This window comes from Cololabis saira, chromosome 2, assembly GCF_033807715.1.
Source record: "Cololabis saira isolate AMF1-May2022 chromosome 2, fColSai1.1, whole genome shotgun sequence".
Classification (NCBI taxonomy): Eukaryota; Metazoa; Chordata; class Actinopteri; order Beloniformes; family Belonidae; genus Cololabis; species Cololabis saira.
This window is the reverse complement of record NC_084588.1, coordinates 24,176,881-24,194,916: the sequence shown is the minus strand read 5'-3', so window position 1 is coordinate 24,194,916 and position 18,036 is coordinate 24,176,881. Positions and strand designations below refer to the sequence as shown.

General features: G+C 39.3%; 1 protein-coding gene across 1 annotated transcript in view; it reads right to left on the bottom strand.

Annotated features, from left to right (window-relative positions):
- Positions 1-18,036, bottom strand: part of LOC133460659 (protein diaphanous homolog 3-like) — a 198,951-nt gene that overhangs the window by 136,197 nt on the left and 44,718 nt on the right. Inside the window, exons 13-17 of the mRNA XM_061741363.1 lie at positions 15,185-15,303; positions 15,039-15,103; positions 13,978-14,082; positions 11,896-12,204; positions 10,981-11,095 (exon numbers count right to left, since the gene is read on the bottom strand). Coding sequence (XP_061597347.1) covers positions 10,981-11,095; positions 11,896-12,204; positions 13,978-14,082; positions 15,039-15,103; positions 15,185-15,303 — 713 coding nt within the window. The remainder of the gene's footprint in view (positions 1-10,980; positions 11,096-11,895; positions 12,205-13,977; positions 14,083-15,038; positions 15,104-15,184; positions 15,304-18,036) is intronic.

The following is an 18,036-nucleotide window of genomic DNA, read 5'->3' as shown; positions in this document are numbered from 1 at the left end:
CAGGCTGTCTGCAAAATATATCCTGCATTGTTCAAAAAGCCTGCGCAATTACGAGTGCTGTTAAGCTAACTTAAAAGCTACAAATAGGGATAGTCACAGACGGAGAGGAGAGGAGGGGAGGGGAGCTACTTTACTAGCTCAGAGCTTGCTAAAGAGGCGGCTAGTTCGCGGCTAACTAGCGAGCGGCTGTTTCAGCCGAGCGGTTCAGCCAGTTTACGATCAGAATTTTGTAAACACCAGATGTCAATACTGATTAATTTAACTGTTTTTTTTTTACATGTTTAATAGTATGTATAAAAGATCCTAAATTACATAGAAGGATTTTGTGGATTTGGGTCAAATTGCGGTAAAAGATGCTGTATAAAAGGAAGGCTACAACTTTTATTCCTTGCCCCCCCTGGAATTATTCTCTAGAATTTTACTGTTTATTGCCCCCACCCCAACTATGAAATGGGATTTTCGCCCGTCTGACAGGAAAATTGCCTAAAGGATTTTGACATGTTAGGAGATGTGTCCTGCCATGAAATTGAGAGAATTGCCATGACTTGGTCTGTTGATAAGAAAACATAGTAAACAATCACACAAATATAATGTTAAGACTGAACTGTTCATTATCGAAAAGTTTATTTTCTTCATCTGTGTTTACGGGAAAATTGCCCCGCATTGATATAAGATTTAATCTGTGTGAAATAAACAAATATAACCTTTCAGCTACGGTATATACTATGGGAACATGATAAGATCTCAGGAAGCTAGTAGGAAGAAAATGGACTGCGTGCCTTGAGTTATAATGGAATAAGATGACCAGGACTTACAGGGATAGCAAAGAAGAGACCCTGAGAAGCTTTAAATGCTGCAATGCATGTCAAAAGTATTTAACGCACATGCTTGCATAGAATATTATGTCAGTTATGTTCAGTAAACCTGTAACGGCCACACTGTAAAAAAAAAACACTTGAATAATATGCAAGTCAACATCTCATTGATTAAACCCTGTAAAAGACCATCCATGCTATTTTTTGGGTATGAGCAAGGTATTTATTTAGAGTGCCAACAACACAGCTGTCTTCATGAAATTCACATCTGAGAAGCAGGAAATTGCAGGAATTTGCATAACAAACACCACATTCTGGTTACTGTTAGAAAAGCTCACCATTTGACTTATTCTAGGTTTCAGGCAGAACAACAACAATAACTTGTAAAAATTAATTAATAGCCATCAGAAGGTTTTTGGTAAAATGTGTCTTGGGTACTTTGCCACGTTTCTTATCAGAAATTGTGGAGTTAACTACTAGAGTTACAACAATAGAGAGATAAATTGAATGTCTTGTTTCTGGGATTATCAGAAAAAGTGTAAACAGGCCATTTCGAAGAGCTTAACGTCACCCTGCACTATCGAATCCACTAAATCTCAATCATTTGTGCTTGGGCTGATCACTGCTGGATCCTGTAAATGTCTCTAAGTTTAAAAGGTTTCAAGTTATTGTCAAACGTTTTGAAATGGATCTGTTTTTTTTATTGTCCCATTCCCTTTTGAGCGATGAATAAGATAAAATGGAACAAGAATCTTTAGCCTATTGAATTGAAAACCACCCTTCATTTGTCAAGATACTTTAATAAAAACCACAAATGTCAACAATAGTGGTGCTAAAGGAAAGGTCAGGGGACTGCTGAAGTCAGTAGGAGTAATTGTGCACAAAATTTGATGACAGTCTTTCCAAACACAGCCAGGCCTCCCATTGAAATGTCAACTTCCTCGTGGTGTTGCAGGAAAAGTCACAGGATCACCAACGAGACTTACAATATAGTCTTGTCTGGAAATCATAAATGTCTGCAATAAAATACAGTGCTTATCCATCCTGCCGCCTTCACCTGGAGTAGTGCCACACCCATGTGGGATGAGCTTCAAATTATCTTTATATAAATTCAAATCATGTCCTTTCAAACTTGGTTCTGAGCTGTAGATTTTCCATCTCATTTCTACTGAGCTCACAAAGTAGAACTATATACACGACATTTATGAAAGAAGGAGAAAATAAATATATTTGTATTTGAGATGAAAGTGCTGCTCATTACCTACATCTGCACAAAAAAAAAAAAGAAAGAAATGTAGACCTTACATAAAGGTTTATTCATGTAGGGACTTCAGCATGCGTCACACAAAGAGAAGGGTTTCTCTTTGTGTTCAGCTGAAGAGCCTGCATGCTCTCTTCCTAAAAGGTTAAACACATGTAGATCTCAGACAAATCTATGCACAGGTTGAATGCTGATTAGCTAAATCCGAAGGATGCCAAAAACAGCCCACTTTCTCTAAAAGCGGTCAAAGCACTAAAACATGAAACAAAGACACAGAAATAAAAAGCACAGACAACAGCCGCACTGGATAATCTTTAAATTGACACTCGTGCCCTGTTCATACAGGACAAGAACTGGGGACCTGCAATAATCTGCAATAATTCTGTTTGCGATTTGTAAAAAACAAAACTCAGCCCTAAATTACCTACTATATTTTAGCAAAACACAGAGATCATGGGATGATTTTAATCCCAAATGAATGCTCATCTCAGTAATTAGATCATTTGGGTGTGGTAAGACTTCTCTAAGATTTCCTCTAGCTGCCTTTTCTGCCTCTATCCTGGCATAATAATGGCAGCTCCAGTGGATATAATGATGACATTTTAGGGAAGAAAAAAACACAAAACAAGAAATCCATCAGCGTTAAGCCTCATGTGGAGAATCTTAAAAAGCAAGAAGCTCAAAGCTACAGATGACGAGCGATAACAAACGTCTTCATCAAGCTCAAGTGCTAGTCAGACAGTACAAACAATGAAATTTCAGTTTGTTGCCGTTTGTCACCATTAGAGGTTTGATGTGATTCCGTATGAGATCTCACAATACAGTATTAAAATTATACGATATTTCTCATTGCATGAAAAGTTATATCATAAACCAGCCAGGAGGAGGAGCAATACATACTGTGCTTAGTTCTTCGAGTCTGCTAGACAATAGCCTGTACAACAGCAAACCAGGGTTTCCAACTGATATTCAGCAAGCTTTATTTTGCTTTTTTTCTGAGGTGCAAACGGAAAATGTTGTAGACTCTTAATGTGAGATCACGTCTGATGATGCTGCCGTGGGCACCTCGCCTGTACCACAGCACTGTCAGGTGGCCCAGTCCTCCTGCAGCCGCTTTCAGAAACTTTTAGGACAGCTAGAATAGAATGGCTACTTCCTCATAGGGCCAACAGGACAGTTTGTTTTTTTGTTGGTTTTATTTTCTTAATTTTTTATTTAATATTGGCAGAATTGTGCTTTGTTTGTATTTTAGAAAGAAGAAAAATATTTTAATAGTTTATTTTCATGTTGTGGAAAAGAAAAAGTACATTCACGAATGATCATGATTCCTCATGCAGTTATTATTATATTATAAAAACGATAATAAAACATTTCTCAATAAACAATATTTTAGCAGCTCGACAAATAAAGGCCACATTTCTTTCAGCCCTGAAATTTATTTTCAGTGAAATGGAAAAATATTGTCTCATCTCATTCTTCCCTCAACCCATCATAGTCTACTGAATTGTCATATTGAGATAAGTGCATTGTTACCCTCATAGTCACAACTCAAAATGTTAATGCATTTGCCACTGAAGTCCAATTGTAGGCTGTATGAACAGACACTTCCAATTCAATATTTCTCACGGACAAACAAGCCTTGGATTCACATCATAATTCAGAGATTATATTAACTTAATATTAAGTGCTTGAGAAAATGCAAGGCCTTGGGGGAATTGACGTCATGATTACGCAACAGATATCAGATAAGAATTATTTTTTATTAATTAAATCAGACGTCATTCATTATATACTAGATATAAGAAGCTCCATACAGAACTTGAAGGACTCAAACTTAGTTATTGCTTCCCTGTGTGACCACTCCATCAAGACATAATGGAAGACAGCAATACTCTGAGCTTATTCTTTATCTTCAGTGTAATCCGCTGTTTTGCTTTAGTTGGATTCATTGCAGAAAACCCTGTTTTGCAAAGATACTTTATTGGAAAATGGAAGTACTTTTGTTGCTCTTGAGGGTCTTGAGGGTACATTAGAATATTTAGCCTAAATTTTGACCTGGAAAGGCAGCAGATGTTGTGTGAACCTAACATCTCAGTCATTAGTGGCAAACTTCATTATTTTATTATCATTTCTCATTGCTCACTTCTTGAGCAATGACGTAAAAGTCAGTAGTCAGTCAAGCTCGTGATTATGGCCCAAATAAAAATAGCCCAGAGACCCGCTCTCCCAATATTACTATCGGAAATTTGGAAAATGGACAACCTGCCCATACAATTAGTATTAGTTGCCAACTTGCCATATGCTAATTTGGAGGTAATTTATTTATCCATTTATTTTAGATTGGTTTAGTTTAGATGTGAAGTAGTTGATTTGCCTGAAGGATTTAAACATCTCGGACAAATTTTAACGCCTAGTGTAAATGGCATCTTAGAATTCTTTATTTAAAGCAGGGGTGTCGGACTCCAGTCCTCGAGGGCCGCATTCCTGCATGTTTCAGATGTTTCCCTGCTTCAGCACACCGTGATATAAGGAGCTGTGACACCAACAGAGCTGTCCAGACCTTGATGACAAGCTGGTGACGACCATTAATTTGAATCAGGTGTGTTGATGCAAGGAGACATTTAAAACATGCAGGACACCGGCCCTCGAGGACTGGAGTCAGAGACCCCTGATTTAAAGGTTTGCACCCTTTTTAGCTTTAATTCTTAAAATACTGAAAACTATTAATCTCTTCTGAACGTTGAGCAATAAATTATAACCCTCAAAAGTTAATGGCATGTACTAATAATGACAATAAAATAAATTAAATTCATAAATTCTTTTTTTCTCTAATATTTTTACCCCTGATTTTTTTCCCCATTTTTTCATCACCCAGTGCTCTACCTAAGTGACAGTCCTGGGCATTGCCATCCTCTACCAACCCCAGGAGGGCCCTGCACTGAGCTCAGGTCTCCTCCTTAACCTGAGGAGTGAGCAGGCCGCATCTTTTCACCAGACAGGGTGGGGCTTCTCCGGCCGGACATAGCGCATGGAAGGATCACGTTATTCCGGCCAGATCCTTCCCACCCCATCTGGTGCCCCGGTTGGCCAGAGAAGCATGTATAGCCCAGGACTGCTGCATGTTTTTGTGAGGGTAGCACACATTAGCTACCCAAGGGAACACGGGGAGAACATGCAAACTCCATACAGAAAGGCCCTTTCGCCAAACCCACCCAGGGTGTGGGCACTGAAGTCATGGGGGAACTAACACGCACTTCAGCGTCCCCGGCGGGAATGAACATGTCCAGAAAAGGCACATTATAAAAAAGCCAGAAAAGCTTGACAATACTTGAATTAATAATTCTAAAGCTGTGGCAAGTCAAAAGGATATAGGTTCCAGTGAGCTTAAGGCTAATGTGTATACCATCAGTTACAGGAAAAATAATCCAATAGTACTTTAGTTAGTCTGGCTGCTACAGAATTCAACAAGTGCACAAGTTGTTATTTTGCGTCAGGCCTGGAAACCAGTAATCCGATTGAACTAATAACAGCACACATGAGGATCCAACCCACTGACCAATATGGCAAGTAAAACAAATGGGACCAGTGCACACAGCTGTAGGAAGCATCGGGCCTGCAGAATAGGTCACATTCTGTTAAACTCAGTTGTTGCTCTGAATCTATGTAAAGGTTTTTGGGGGCCAAACAGAGCAGCTGTATGACTAATGTTATGCAACTCCCGCTGAATAGGCTACTTATCTGGCAGACGAATGCAGAATACTGCAAACACACAGGCTGAGATGTTAATGAGTTGCAGGTTGGGATTGCTGTTCACAATCTGAAAATGTCTGTCACTTTTTACAAGTGTGCAAGCATTTCTAAGCAGTACAGTCATTTTCTCCATCTCGATCGCCTTTAGCATGACTGCCTTCATGTCAGCTATTACCTCAAGTGCCGACTTTCCCTAAATTACTCTCTTAACATGGATTTGGCACTTGGACCACTAGCGGAGCAGGCGGGGGGGCAGGGGGCCCCCACTGCTCCGTGGGGGCCCACGCCAAAGAGGAAAAAAAAAAAGTGTTCTGAATAAAATAAGGAAAGTTGGACTATATAACAATTGCGTTCATAAGGATAAAGTTTGTTAAAAAATTAAAATTAAAGAAATAGTCCCTTCTCCCCTTTTGTGTCTGCCTGTCATGCACGGGTTCGTGCGCGCATGTTTACTTTTAGGCCTGAATTATGGTTCTGCGTTACACCAACGCAGAGCCTTCAACGTAGGGTACGGCGTAGGGTGGCGTAGCCGCGTACTCTACGCCGTAGGCTCTGCGTTGGTGTAACGCGGAACCATAAATCAGCCTTTAGCGAGTTGTCGCATCAGAAGTGGAGCCTTAAAGCAGGTAAGTCATGCTGAGTTTCAGCAGGCTGAAATGATTAAAAACTATCTCCGGCCTGCATGGATGAGGCCTCAAACTTCACCTTGCTCTCAATCAAGAGGGACATCGCCATTGATGAGAGCAAAGTGATTGAAAGGTTTGCGGCGATGAAGAACGGGCTGATCGTTAAATGTGTACCCCCCCCCCCCCCCGGATGGAATATGTTTTGTTGTGGTTTTCTGCCCACCGCTGGATGAAACCATCATTGGTAAGCTGTCATGATATTAATTATTTCTGATAACATTGTCATGACGCTGAATATATATATATTTCCTATATTGTTTGTTGCTGTTTGACCGCCGTGTCGCTCGGTCATTGTGTTAAATACATGTCGTTGTTGTGAACTGTTGTCATGCAGGTTGAACACGTGTGTCTGAATTGTGCTACTCGGCGAATCCGACATCTATGGCTAAGATGAAAACTTAGCCTTAAAAATAAAAATATCCCCACGATAAGTCATAATTATGAGATAAAAAGTCATAATTATGAGATAGAAAGTCGAAATTTTGAGATAGAAAGTCGAAATTTTGAGATAGAAAGTCGAAATTTTGAGATAGAAAGTCGAAATTATGAGATAGAAAGTCGAAATTATGAGATAGAAAGTCGAAATTTTGAGATAGAAAGTCGAAATTTTGAGATAGAAAGTCGAAATTTTGAGATAGAAAGTCGAAATTATGAGATAGAAAGTCGAAATTATGAGATAGAAAGTCATAATTATGAGATAAAAAGTTGAAATTATGACTTTTTATGTCATAATTATGACTTACCGTGGGGATATTTTTATTTTTAAGGCTAAGATTTCATCTTATTTTTTTCTTTTACTGGCGGAAATGAGCTTCCATAGACATCACTGGATGTCATTAGATTTTTATCTCCAGTTTGATGCTTATATCTTAAAGTCTGCATTAGGCTTATAATTAGGTTTGACATAATGACTGGTAAATCCATGGTGCTAGAACCTCATTTGAATGGTTCTGACCATGTCGCCTGCATGCTGTGGTTGTGTGTCAGAGGGGCTGATCTGTGGCATTCGTTTAGCGATTATGTTTTAACGGGGATGTTTAGGCCACCAGGGCCCATCTAGAATGCTTCGCCCCCCTTCTTTTAGTCTTCTTTTAGTTTATGAAAGAAATTGTGACAACAAACTATGTTGCCATGGCAATCTATTATGTCTCATGTACAATGTCAAGGTGAACCAAACAAGATGCGAGCTCTTCTGTGAAATGGCAGACATTGTTTGGTTATTGTTTACTTCCGTTTCCCCAACAGACTGGTAGGTTGAGCAGGATGACCCACTACTAAACAAAAAAAGCCGCTGACGGGTGGCAGTAGTTAAAAGCCACAAAGGCAACAGACTTTAGGTTCGTTTTTCAAAATTATTCAAATATGTTAAGCGGTTGTAGTATTGCAGTTTACTCACTGAAATGATATTCTCCGAAACTCTCCAAGCAGAGTAACTCTGTGATAAGGTTGTCTTAAAATAAGTCATATTTTGAAGATGATACAATATTTTATTTTGTATTCATTCTTAATAAGGTTTAGGGAAAAACCCAGCAGTCTCAAACTCCTCTCAGTCCCAAACCAAAGGAAGGACAAACATTGCAAAAGAATAAAGAAGTTTCAAGAGACATAAATCAATATTGAATGAGAAAAATGGAGTGAATACTGCTACGGAGTGTGTCCGTTTAATGATTAATGGTGATCCAGATGCTGCTGCTCTTTAGTCAGGTGAAAAATGATGCTACATGACTATGTAAAGGAGAAGACAAGCACACAAAAGAACAAAGGCAAACAAGATCATCACGCCGCACACACCGACAGCAGCAACTAGATTTGATAGTGTAACCCACGAGTCACGTTGCTCATAACAACCTGCACAGGGGTTGGAAAAATAATGGAAAGAGGAAAAAAAACAAACAAAACTCAAAGAATTTATTCAAACCAAGTGAAAAGTTTGGCTTTAGTCAAATGTTTTGTGGCTTTCTTATGAGATATAAAAGGCATTGCCCTAGAGCAGTAACGCACCAGAGTAGCAGTGGATTTGCATGGCTCATTATGCAATACGTTTCAAGTTAAATCTATAAAGCACATTTTACTGTGTGAGTCTTTACCATTTTATTACCAACAAAAAAATACAACTATCTGATTGCAGACATCCTTCTGTCACCCTCCTAAGAGAATCACTCTTTAAATGTCTGTTTACCTATTTGCCATTTAGATCAACCTCCATTATTCAACACTTTGACAGCAGAGAACTAGAGTGCTGTAGTTTGTACGGGAGACAGGGTTTTCACGCCTAAAAAGCAGCGGCATAAAGTTGACAGGTAGATAACACCTGGATGAATAATTCACGGTGGCGTAAGCGAGCTGAGGTAGAGAATAGACAGGAAGGAAAACACAAGACGTGAATAAATCATCAGTGACGGGACTAATAGTGCAAGCACAGGGGAGGACAAATGTGATAACATCTTTTGCTTCCTTCTGCTCTGGATTTAATCATTTCAACAATCTTGTACATGAATATTCCAGGTCTCACTTGCCATACTAATGTGCAAGGTTGTAACTGTGTGGTGTTTCATCAAACAGAGGAGCTGTCATTATAGGTCATTTTCGGTAGGAAAGACATCCACTTCAACGCGAAACAGCAGAACATTTTTTCCACAAGAGTCCCGTTATTGCAGTGGTACAGTGGGGCAAAAAAGTATTTAGTCAGCCATCAAATGTGCAAGTTCACAATTAGGCCTGTAATTTTCATCATAGGTACACTTCAACTATGAGAGACAGAATGGGGGGAAAGAATCCAGGAAATCACATTGCAGGATTTTCACTGAATTAATTGGTAAATTCCTTGGTAAAATATGTATTTGGTCACCTACAAAAAAGCAAGATTTCTGGGTTTCACAGACCTGTAACTTCTTTTTTAAGAGGCTCCTCTGTCCTCCACTCGTTACCTTTATTAATGGCACCTGTTTTAACTGGTTATCAGTATAAAATACACCTGTCCACAATCTCAAACAATCACACTCCAAACTCCACTATGGCCAAGACCAAAGAGCTGTCAAAGGACGTGAGAAACAAAATTGTAGCCCTGCACCAGGCTGGGAAGACTGAATCTGCAATAGGTAAGCAGCTTGGTGTGAAGAAATCAACTGTGGGAGCAATTAATAGAAAATGGAAGACATACAAGACCGCTGATAATCTCCCTGGATCTGGGGCTCCACGCAAGATCTCACCCCGTGGGGTAAAAATGATCACAAGAACGGTGAGTAAAAATCCCAGAACCACACGGGAGGACCAGGTGAATGACCTGCAGAGAGCTGGGACCAAAGTAACAAAGGAACCATCAGTAACACACTACGCCGTCAGGGACTCAGACCCTGCAGTGCCAGACGTGTCCCCCTGCTTAAGCCAGTACATGTCCAGGCCCGTCTGAAGTTTGCTAGAGAGCATTTGGATGATGCAGAAGAGGATTGGGAGAATGTCATATGGTCAGATGAAACCAAAATAGAACTTTTTGGTAGAAACACAACTTGTCGTGTTTGGAGGAGAAAGAAAGCTGAGTTGCATCCAAAGAACACCAAACCTACTGTGAAGCATGGGGTGGAAACATCATGCTTTGGGGATGTTTTACTGCAAAGGGACCAGGACGACTGATCCGTGTAAGGGAAAGAATGAATGGGGCCATATATCGTGAGATTTTGAGTGAAAACCTCCTTCCATCAGCAAGGGCATTGAAGATGAAACGTAGCTGGGTCTTTCAGCATGACAATGATCCCAAACACACCACCCGGGCAACGAAGGAGTGGCTTCGTAAGAAACATTTCAAGGTCCTGGAGGGGCCTAACCAGTCTCCAGATCTCAACCCCATAGAAAATCTTTGGAGGGAGTTGAAAGTCCATGTTGCCCAGCGACAGCCCCAAAACATCACTGCACTAGAGGAGATCTGCATGGAGGAATGGACCAAAATACCAGCAACAGTGTGTGAAAACCTTGTGAAGACTTACAGAAAACATTTGACCTCTGTCACTGCCAACAAAGGGTGAGATTAACTTTTATTGAGATTAACTTTTGTTATTGACCAAATTTTTTTTTTTTTATTTTCCACTATAATTTCCAAATAAATTCTTTAAAAATCAGACAATGTGATTTATCTGCATTTTTTTTGTTCATTTTGTCTCTCATAGTTGAGATATACCTGTGATGAAAATTACAGGCCTCTCTCATCTTTTTAAGTGGGAGAACTTTCACAACTGGTGTCTGACTAAATACTTTTTTCCCCACTGTATAGGTATCATTTTTGGACATCATTTTAAAAGATTACTTTAAATCTGCAACAGGTATAGTTTAAATAACAAAGGAAGTTATCTACGTATAAAATAATAATGTATTTACGTTATAATTAGGCCATCTCAGAATGCAGGTGCAGAAGCAATGTAGATGGACATTAGATCTAAACATTCAAAAATTTATGGAAATGTATTTTGGTTCTAACCTCTTCTTTGTGCTCCAAAGGTAAGAGCAACTCTGGTGAGCAAGTCCGGTTTTGCATATTGGTCCTCATCAGCTCGCACCCAGAAACAGCTTTCTGACATTTCCTGAGGACGAATCTGAGAACAAAGAAAATCACGTCTTAGCATTTTTAGTTCTGTCATTTAATTCTATTTTTTTTGTAATGGTAAAATCAGAGCAATTGATTGTTTGCAAGCACAGTGAATGTAGTTATTAGAAAAGTTTGAAACTACTTGTGTGTTGAGACATGCTTTTTATCGTCCGTTTGCTGGCAGCAGCAGGAACTTTGCAGAAGTTTCCGAACAGCTTTGCCCCAAACATAGCCATATGTGGAAGACTCCAACCATAACGGAGGTTTTCCTCAAGACCCTTCGAGAAGGTTCCCTTGAATTATCAAACATATGCTTTGGCTGGCTGAACACCTGTACTGATGTGAACCCAAAAGTAAATTATTAATCGAACAACAAATTAACATCACTTGTGATGTGAACTAAGATGGCTCGGCAGAGAACATCTGCAGTGGTATCATGGAGGATGCTGTGTGAAAAGCATCCGATCATCTGTTATTTTTAATTATTACTGGCTTGGCACAAAGGTAAAAAGATGTTGTTTAATTCTTAAAAAACATCTGTACCGTTTGGGTGCTGCCAGAGAACATCAGAAATGAAGTAGAAGAGCAGAGAAGAGGGCCACCATAAATACCTGGCCTAAACTTTTACTTTCTTTTTCATAAGTTTTTGTAAACCACAGTCCAGCAAAGAGGGAAATGCACTTTTACATTCTTCAAAACGTAAGTTTGGAATAGAAATATTAGAGGTCATTTTTGGAAGTGAATGATAAGGCATATAAAAAGAGTTTTCTCAGTGTTGCTGTGGTGTTTAAAAGTTAAGTTCTTCACCTTGGACCAGTTGAGGCGCTTCGTGGCGGCCTCAGGCTTGAACTCCTTCTTACGCCTGAGCCCGTAAGGCAGTGTGTTGTGGGTGGGAGAGCCCAGGGCACCCCCAAACCCTGGCGGAGGTGGAGGAGGCGCGCCGAACGGAGGAGGCATTCCAGGTGGGGGAGGAGGAGGAGGAGGAGGCGGGGGAGGAGGAGGGGGAGCTGGCTGCCCTGGTGGAGGAACAGAAGTTGGAGCCCCAGATGGGAATGCAGAGGAAGATGAGTTTTGTCCACTCTGGGCAGAGACCAGACTCACGGGCACAACTCCAAACTGAAAAGGCACAAGAAGAGAAATGTGTATGTGGAGGCACACAAATAAATACCAAAAATACATTCAACAGCAGTGTTTTCTGTGGAAGCATTACCAATTACTGAATAAAAAAAGAGGATGATTTTATATTTCCTAATTTACTGCCAAAACAAAGGCGCACTGTCAATATGTGTTATAGCAAAGCCTTTACAACAGAGCCAAAGATACTTCTGTTCCATCGCTGCCAAATCTCAGTCAGCAAATCCTAGGAACTTTAGGCTCAAAGCCCATTCCACTTCCACACTACTTCAGAGTGCAACGCTGTTATAATTCATCTATAAAAACATTTTCTTGTCTTTAGAGAATTTAATATGAGAAAACAATAACAAACAAATCATTTAATTGAGGTCTGCAAATCACAAACAAGACAATGGCCATAAAGCGTGATAAAGCCCTGAAAAACATTTGAATCTTAGCAAGTCAAATCATATGTTGTTAATCTAGCTCATTTTAGCCAAGATTCAATATTCCTTGCCTCGGTTAAATCCACTCTTGTTTTAATCCAGAATTCAATTAATATCACAACGGACTAGTATCAGAGGCACGTTTGAGTGAAAGTCTACAGAGGGACTTAAAGCCAAGACGTGGAGAATAAGTCCTACAAAATACCACAACACGCAGGCCGGACCACAGGTTATACTCAATACCGCTGGAGTTTACCACAGATGGTAATGTCACATGTTGCACAAAACAAATAAAAATACCAGACTATAAATTGAAAAAAAATTAAAAAAATAGAAGTGCATAAAAACATGCATCTCCCAATTGTGCTGTCCTTACTCCAAATGCTTTCCTTTTCTTTCAGATAACCAGTTTGCTACTGATAAAAGGAAGCAATTTCTTTCAACTGCATAGAAGGCCAAACACACACCATGCTCCAGATTCCTCTCAGAATTTACTTAAAAGGATAAGTCCAACCCTTATTATTCAATATCATAATTGAGCCTTCAAGCTTTGTAATCTGAATTATTAAGAGAAAATGGCTTAATGATCCATACAAAATATTTAGATAAAAGATGCAAACTTCTGCACTGGCCCTCGCTCTGCCACATTCTCTACAGGGGGAAGACCTTTGCTAAAACTAAGTTACACGCAAGGTCTGGGTGAGGGGCTGAAACAGATGTGGACAGACAGAGGCGTAGAGACAAATCTTGCACATTTGTACCTGCATTGGCTAAACACACCTTCACCATCTGAACCAAGGTACTATTTGAGTATTCCTTCTGTGTTTGCTCTTTTAAATTGAAAAATTATCAGGGGAAAAAGGGGAAGTTCTCTCCCCGTCTCTGAGTGTGTAGTTATCTTGCAGTGCCAGGGTGTGGGAGTTAGTCCTTGGAGTAATTGGGGGGGGTTGAGGCTGAAGGGGTTGTCAGAATAAATTGCTTTTAGAACAATTTCCTCTTATGGGATAGAGATCAGAGAATTAGAAATGGCCAACATGGAGAAGCGGTCAGTGTTCTCATTAGACTTAGTGTCAGCTAGCCAGTAGAGCAGCTTCAATGTCGTACCAAACTGCAGGCTCCAGTGGATAACACCCCCATAACTGTCCCCTACCTCAAAAAAAAAGAGAAAAGAAACATCTCATAATAAAAGTAAAGAAAAGAAAGTGGGATTTAGCTCTGGAGACGAGACATCCAGAGGGTTTTGCTGAGTGATCAAATCTAACATTTCAGAAACAAAAGAAAAAGCCACTGAAAGCACTGTTATCACAGATATATCATGCACATCATATACCTGGGACCTGAAGGCTTGGACCTCTGCTTGGAGTTCAGCTATTTTTTCATCACACTTCACCAGCTGAGCTTGCGCCTCCTGTCTGCTTAGAAACTCCTCGTCACACTAGAAATGAAAAAAATAAATAAATAAATATTAAGAACGGACAAAGATAAAAACTCTGCTATTGAATAAGTTTAACTAGGAGTTAACACAACAACAGTTTCAATCCTTTAAGAAAATGTATTCATAAACAATCCCTTTAATACCAGCTACTCATAGTAACCACTTACTCCATCGTTCAAAGATATACCCTGCTTCTACTCACACTTCAAAGTTATCATGTTAAGTCCATTTTTCATTAGTTGACACAAATTTCTGAGGAATTAAAAAAACATCTTTGGCATGTTTTGGTCCAAGGATACAGAACAAAAGCTCTCCTTTCAGCCATGTCTTTACACTTCTGCTAAGGATGAACAGAAAATTCTAACTAATATGACCCTAAACCAGTGGTCTTTGTTCCAGGTCCTCGAGAGCCGCTGTGCTGCTTATCTTAGGTGTTTCCCTGCTCCAGTAAACCCTGATACAGATGACTGTGTCACCAACAGAACTGTGCAGACCTGGAGGAAAGATTGGTGATGACCACTAATTAGAATCAGGCGTGTTGATGCAGGGAAACATCAAAAACATGCAGGACAGCGGCTCTCGAGGACCAGGAATGAGGACCACTGCCCTAAACACAGAGCAAAGTCACACCAGAAGTGATAAAGTTCACTTAAAATGAGAGATAAATAAGCTAATTCTTTAAAAGTCCTACTTGTACTGGTAAAGTTCTGCCAACAAAAAAGCACTACTTGGCAGACTATTTATTGCTAAATGATAACTAATTCAAAGTAAGTTTATAATTAGGTGTTTGGTCTTTTTATAGTTTATAGTTTTATTCAGTTATAATTTACTAATGGACGTTTTCTCATACAATAAATGACATGAAACAGGACCATGGCATGCTGGTGTTTCCCATCAGGGTTGTCGTAAATACAGAGTGAAAATGTGAGCTGATTTTTCTGTCAGCCAATACTTACCTTCTGAGCAAGTTCTGAAGCTCTCTGTTCATACTCATCAACCCGAGCTTTGTCTACACACACCTCTGAAAAGCAATAAACATAGTTGAATTATCACTGCTTTATTGAAATAAAATGGAATTGACTACTAGAAAAGTGTAACTTGCCCAAGAGGTGGTTGAAGTCCACATCTAGGCGCTTGCGGTAACTGAAGTCTGGATCAGTGCCGCTGCGGTGCAGCACAATTTGAGAAACACATTCGTCAATGATCTTAAAGTACTGGGGCCTGAGAATCGAGACAAAGTGAGGAGAAAAAAAACGTCAGCACAGACTGTGAGGGGGGAAAAAAAAATAAAAAATCTGCTCCGTTTCTGTGCCAACATAAAACCCTGCCTGAACAAAGCTCCAAGTGTCAGGAATTTCCGACCTTGGACAGACAGACATAGCCATTCTGCAGTTTCAAGAATCAATTTAATCCATCGACGTCCAACTGGAAGTCATCAAAAGTCACTTCCACGTGACGTCGAGCTAATTCAAAGTACGGAAACATCTACCAACATATGGTCAGTTGTGTGCAGGGCAAAGACCGCTCTGCAAATCTGGACAAAGTCAGCTGCGGTTGGACTTGAAACTGAAGCGCATCATTACTGCAACGTCACTGGCTCCCTTTTAAAATCACCAACTTCTTTCATAAAATAATACGTCTGTATATCTTTTGCAAAGATCGAAGCTGTTTCACTAGCAAGACTTATTCATTTTGATCTGTACTGTATACTGTTTTTTTTTTTTTTTTTAAATTGAATTGTTTATATATTTATGTGTCATATACCTTTAAGGTGCCCAGCCTATAAGGGCTTACCAGACACAGATACCCTACGCCAGCAAACAAACATCAACTGCGTACAAACAAAAACACAAAATTATAATATCCACTTATACATTACAGATTACATCACACAATTTTCATATAATTTGTCCTTTCTCTGTTTCCAGGCTCTCTTTATAAAAGTAGCTATAGAGAAAACCTCCTCTTTAAAAAACCATTCCAATTTAACATCATCCTCAGTCCAAAACAACTCAGGTTTACAATCTTGCATTTTCTGAAATAAAAACTTCCTGGCTTCATCATATAATGGACAATAAAACAAAAAATGAAGTTCATCCTCCACAACATTTAGGTCACAAACACTACATAATCTTTCCTCTTCAGGAACAGAGTTATACCTACCTGTTTCTATGGCCAGAGGGAGAATCCCAGTTCGCAATTGAGCACATAATGATCTTTTTGATCTATCCAGGGGTAAGGTCGCATAAGGTTCAGGACAATAAATACTCTTCATCAACCGGTAAGTTCTAAGTTTCGGCTGATGCCAGATGTCATTGGCCCATTTTTCTTTATACTCAGAGAATAACATACTGGTAGTCCTTCTAAAATAATTCCATATTTACATGCATATTATTAAGTTTCATGCCTTAAGATACAATTCACACCTTAATATATCAATTCCTTTTCTGTTTTAGTAAAAAAAAATGGTGAGGACATATCAACCCATTAGTGGTTGCTGAGTAACTGCACTTGAATTATTTCATACCGCCTTGTGGAATCACTTACCAACAATAACCATAACCAAAGTCCCATAAGCAAAAGGAAATATCTTAATAAAATAACAGATTACACGCAACACGAGGAGCCACAGAACTAATGCAATTTAAAGAGAAACTGTCTTTTTGATCCTCTAATTACTTACAAACCAGCCACAGCGTCGTAATCCCTTCCACACTAAAGTCATTAACAATTACTTTGATACTTGTAAGCAGTAAGCAGTGAGCAATCAGGGATGTAAGTGTCCACTCATTTCAAATGCAGAGCTGAGGCTGAATGTGATGGTGAAAAGTAGCGTTCTAATTGTGAAGATAAACATCATAATGGAATCTTAGGCCTGAATGCAGACAGACATGAAGCAAAAATAATATGGTCAGTTATCTCTTAAACTACTTGTGTTTCTGTTGTTATTTAGTCAAATAGAGACTCGTAAAAAAAATAACTACGGTAAATGTTGTTGCAGCAAAATTACTGAATTAAAAGGATCCAGTCATGACTCATGTGCAATTGGTGAAAATCTTGAAGATTGGTGAATTTAATTCTTTAGGGCCAAAAGGAGTCAGGAGTCACTCGGTGCCAAGGATTATGGTATGGATTATGGAAGCTGCAGTTAAAAAAATAAGACATATGACCAAAAGTTTATAGACATCATATTTTGATGCAAAATTTTGAGATATGTTCAAAAAAGATTTGCTCATCTGAGTCCAGAACTCAGACTGTGAGCTGAATGACTCATCTGGCATCGTGACTTAAAACAGCAGTTTCTCAGACATCTCTGGTCCATTAAGTGCCGCAGAAGTGCTGACAATTAGCCAATCTGAGACGCGGACAGGACTAATGCAGCCATCACGCTCTGCTATTGAGTGTTGTGTGGAGCGGCAGGGATATTTCAAGTAAGCAGTATTCACTTTTTTGTTTCCCTCTCCCACTCTTATTTGCAATGTCACTGAATGACAAATGAAGGAACATGCCCAGCTGTGTTCACTTTTCTCCACCAGCTATAAAAAGGTATCTTGGCAACGCATCAGTGATTATGTGAAATATGTTGGCCTTTTGTGATTGGCTTGGGGGGGAAAACGAAAATATTATCTACTGGATAGAGATTAGAGTGGAAGTGATGTCAGAATGAAGCTGGGAATGAGAGTTTCAGAAGTTGAAAACTGGATGTGACTCAAGATCAGACTGCACAAAAAGAAGAGAGCAGGAAAAGGGTCAGAATGATGTAAACCATGCTTATTGACTCTTATGACTCATCCAAAAACAGTTAAGAATAACTGGTAATGTAATTTAACAAGTTATATATATATATATATATATATATATATATATATATATATATATATATATATATATATATAATAAATTAAAACATCAACTCGACACACTGTGGTGGCTGAACACTGGGGACAGGAGCAT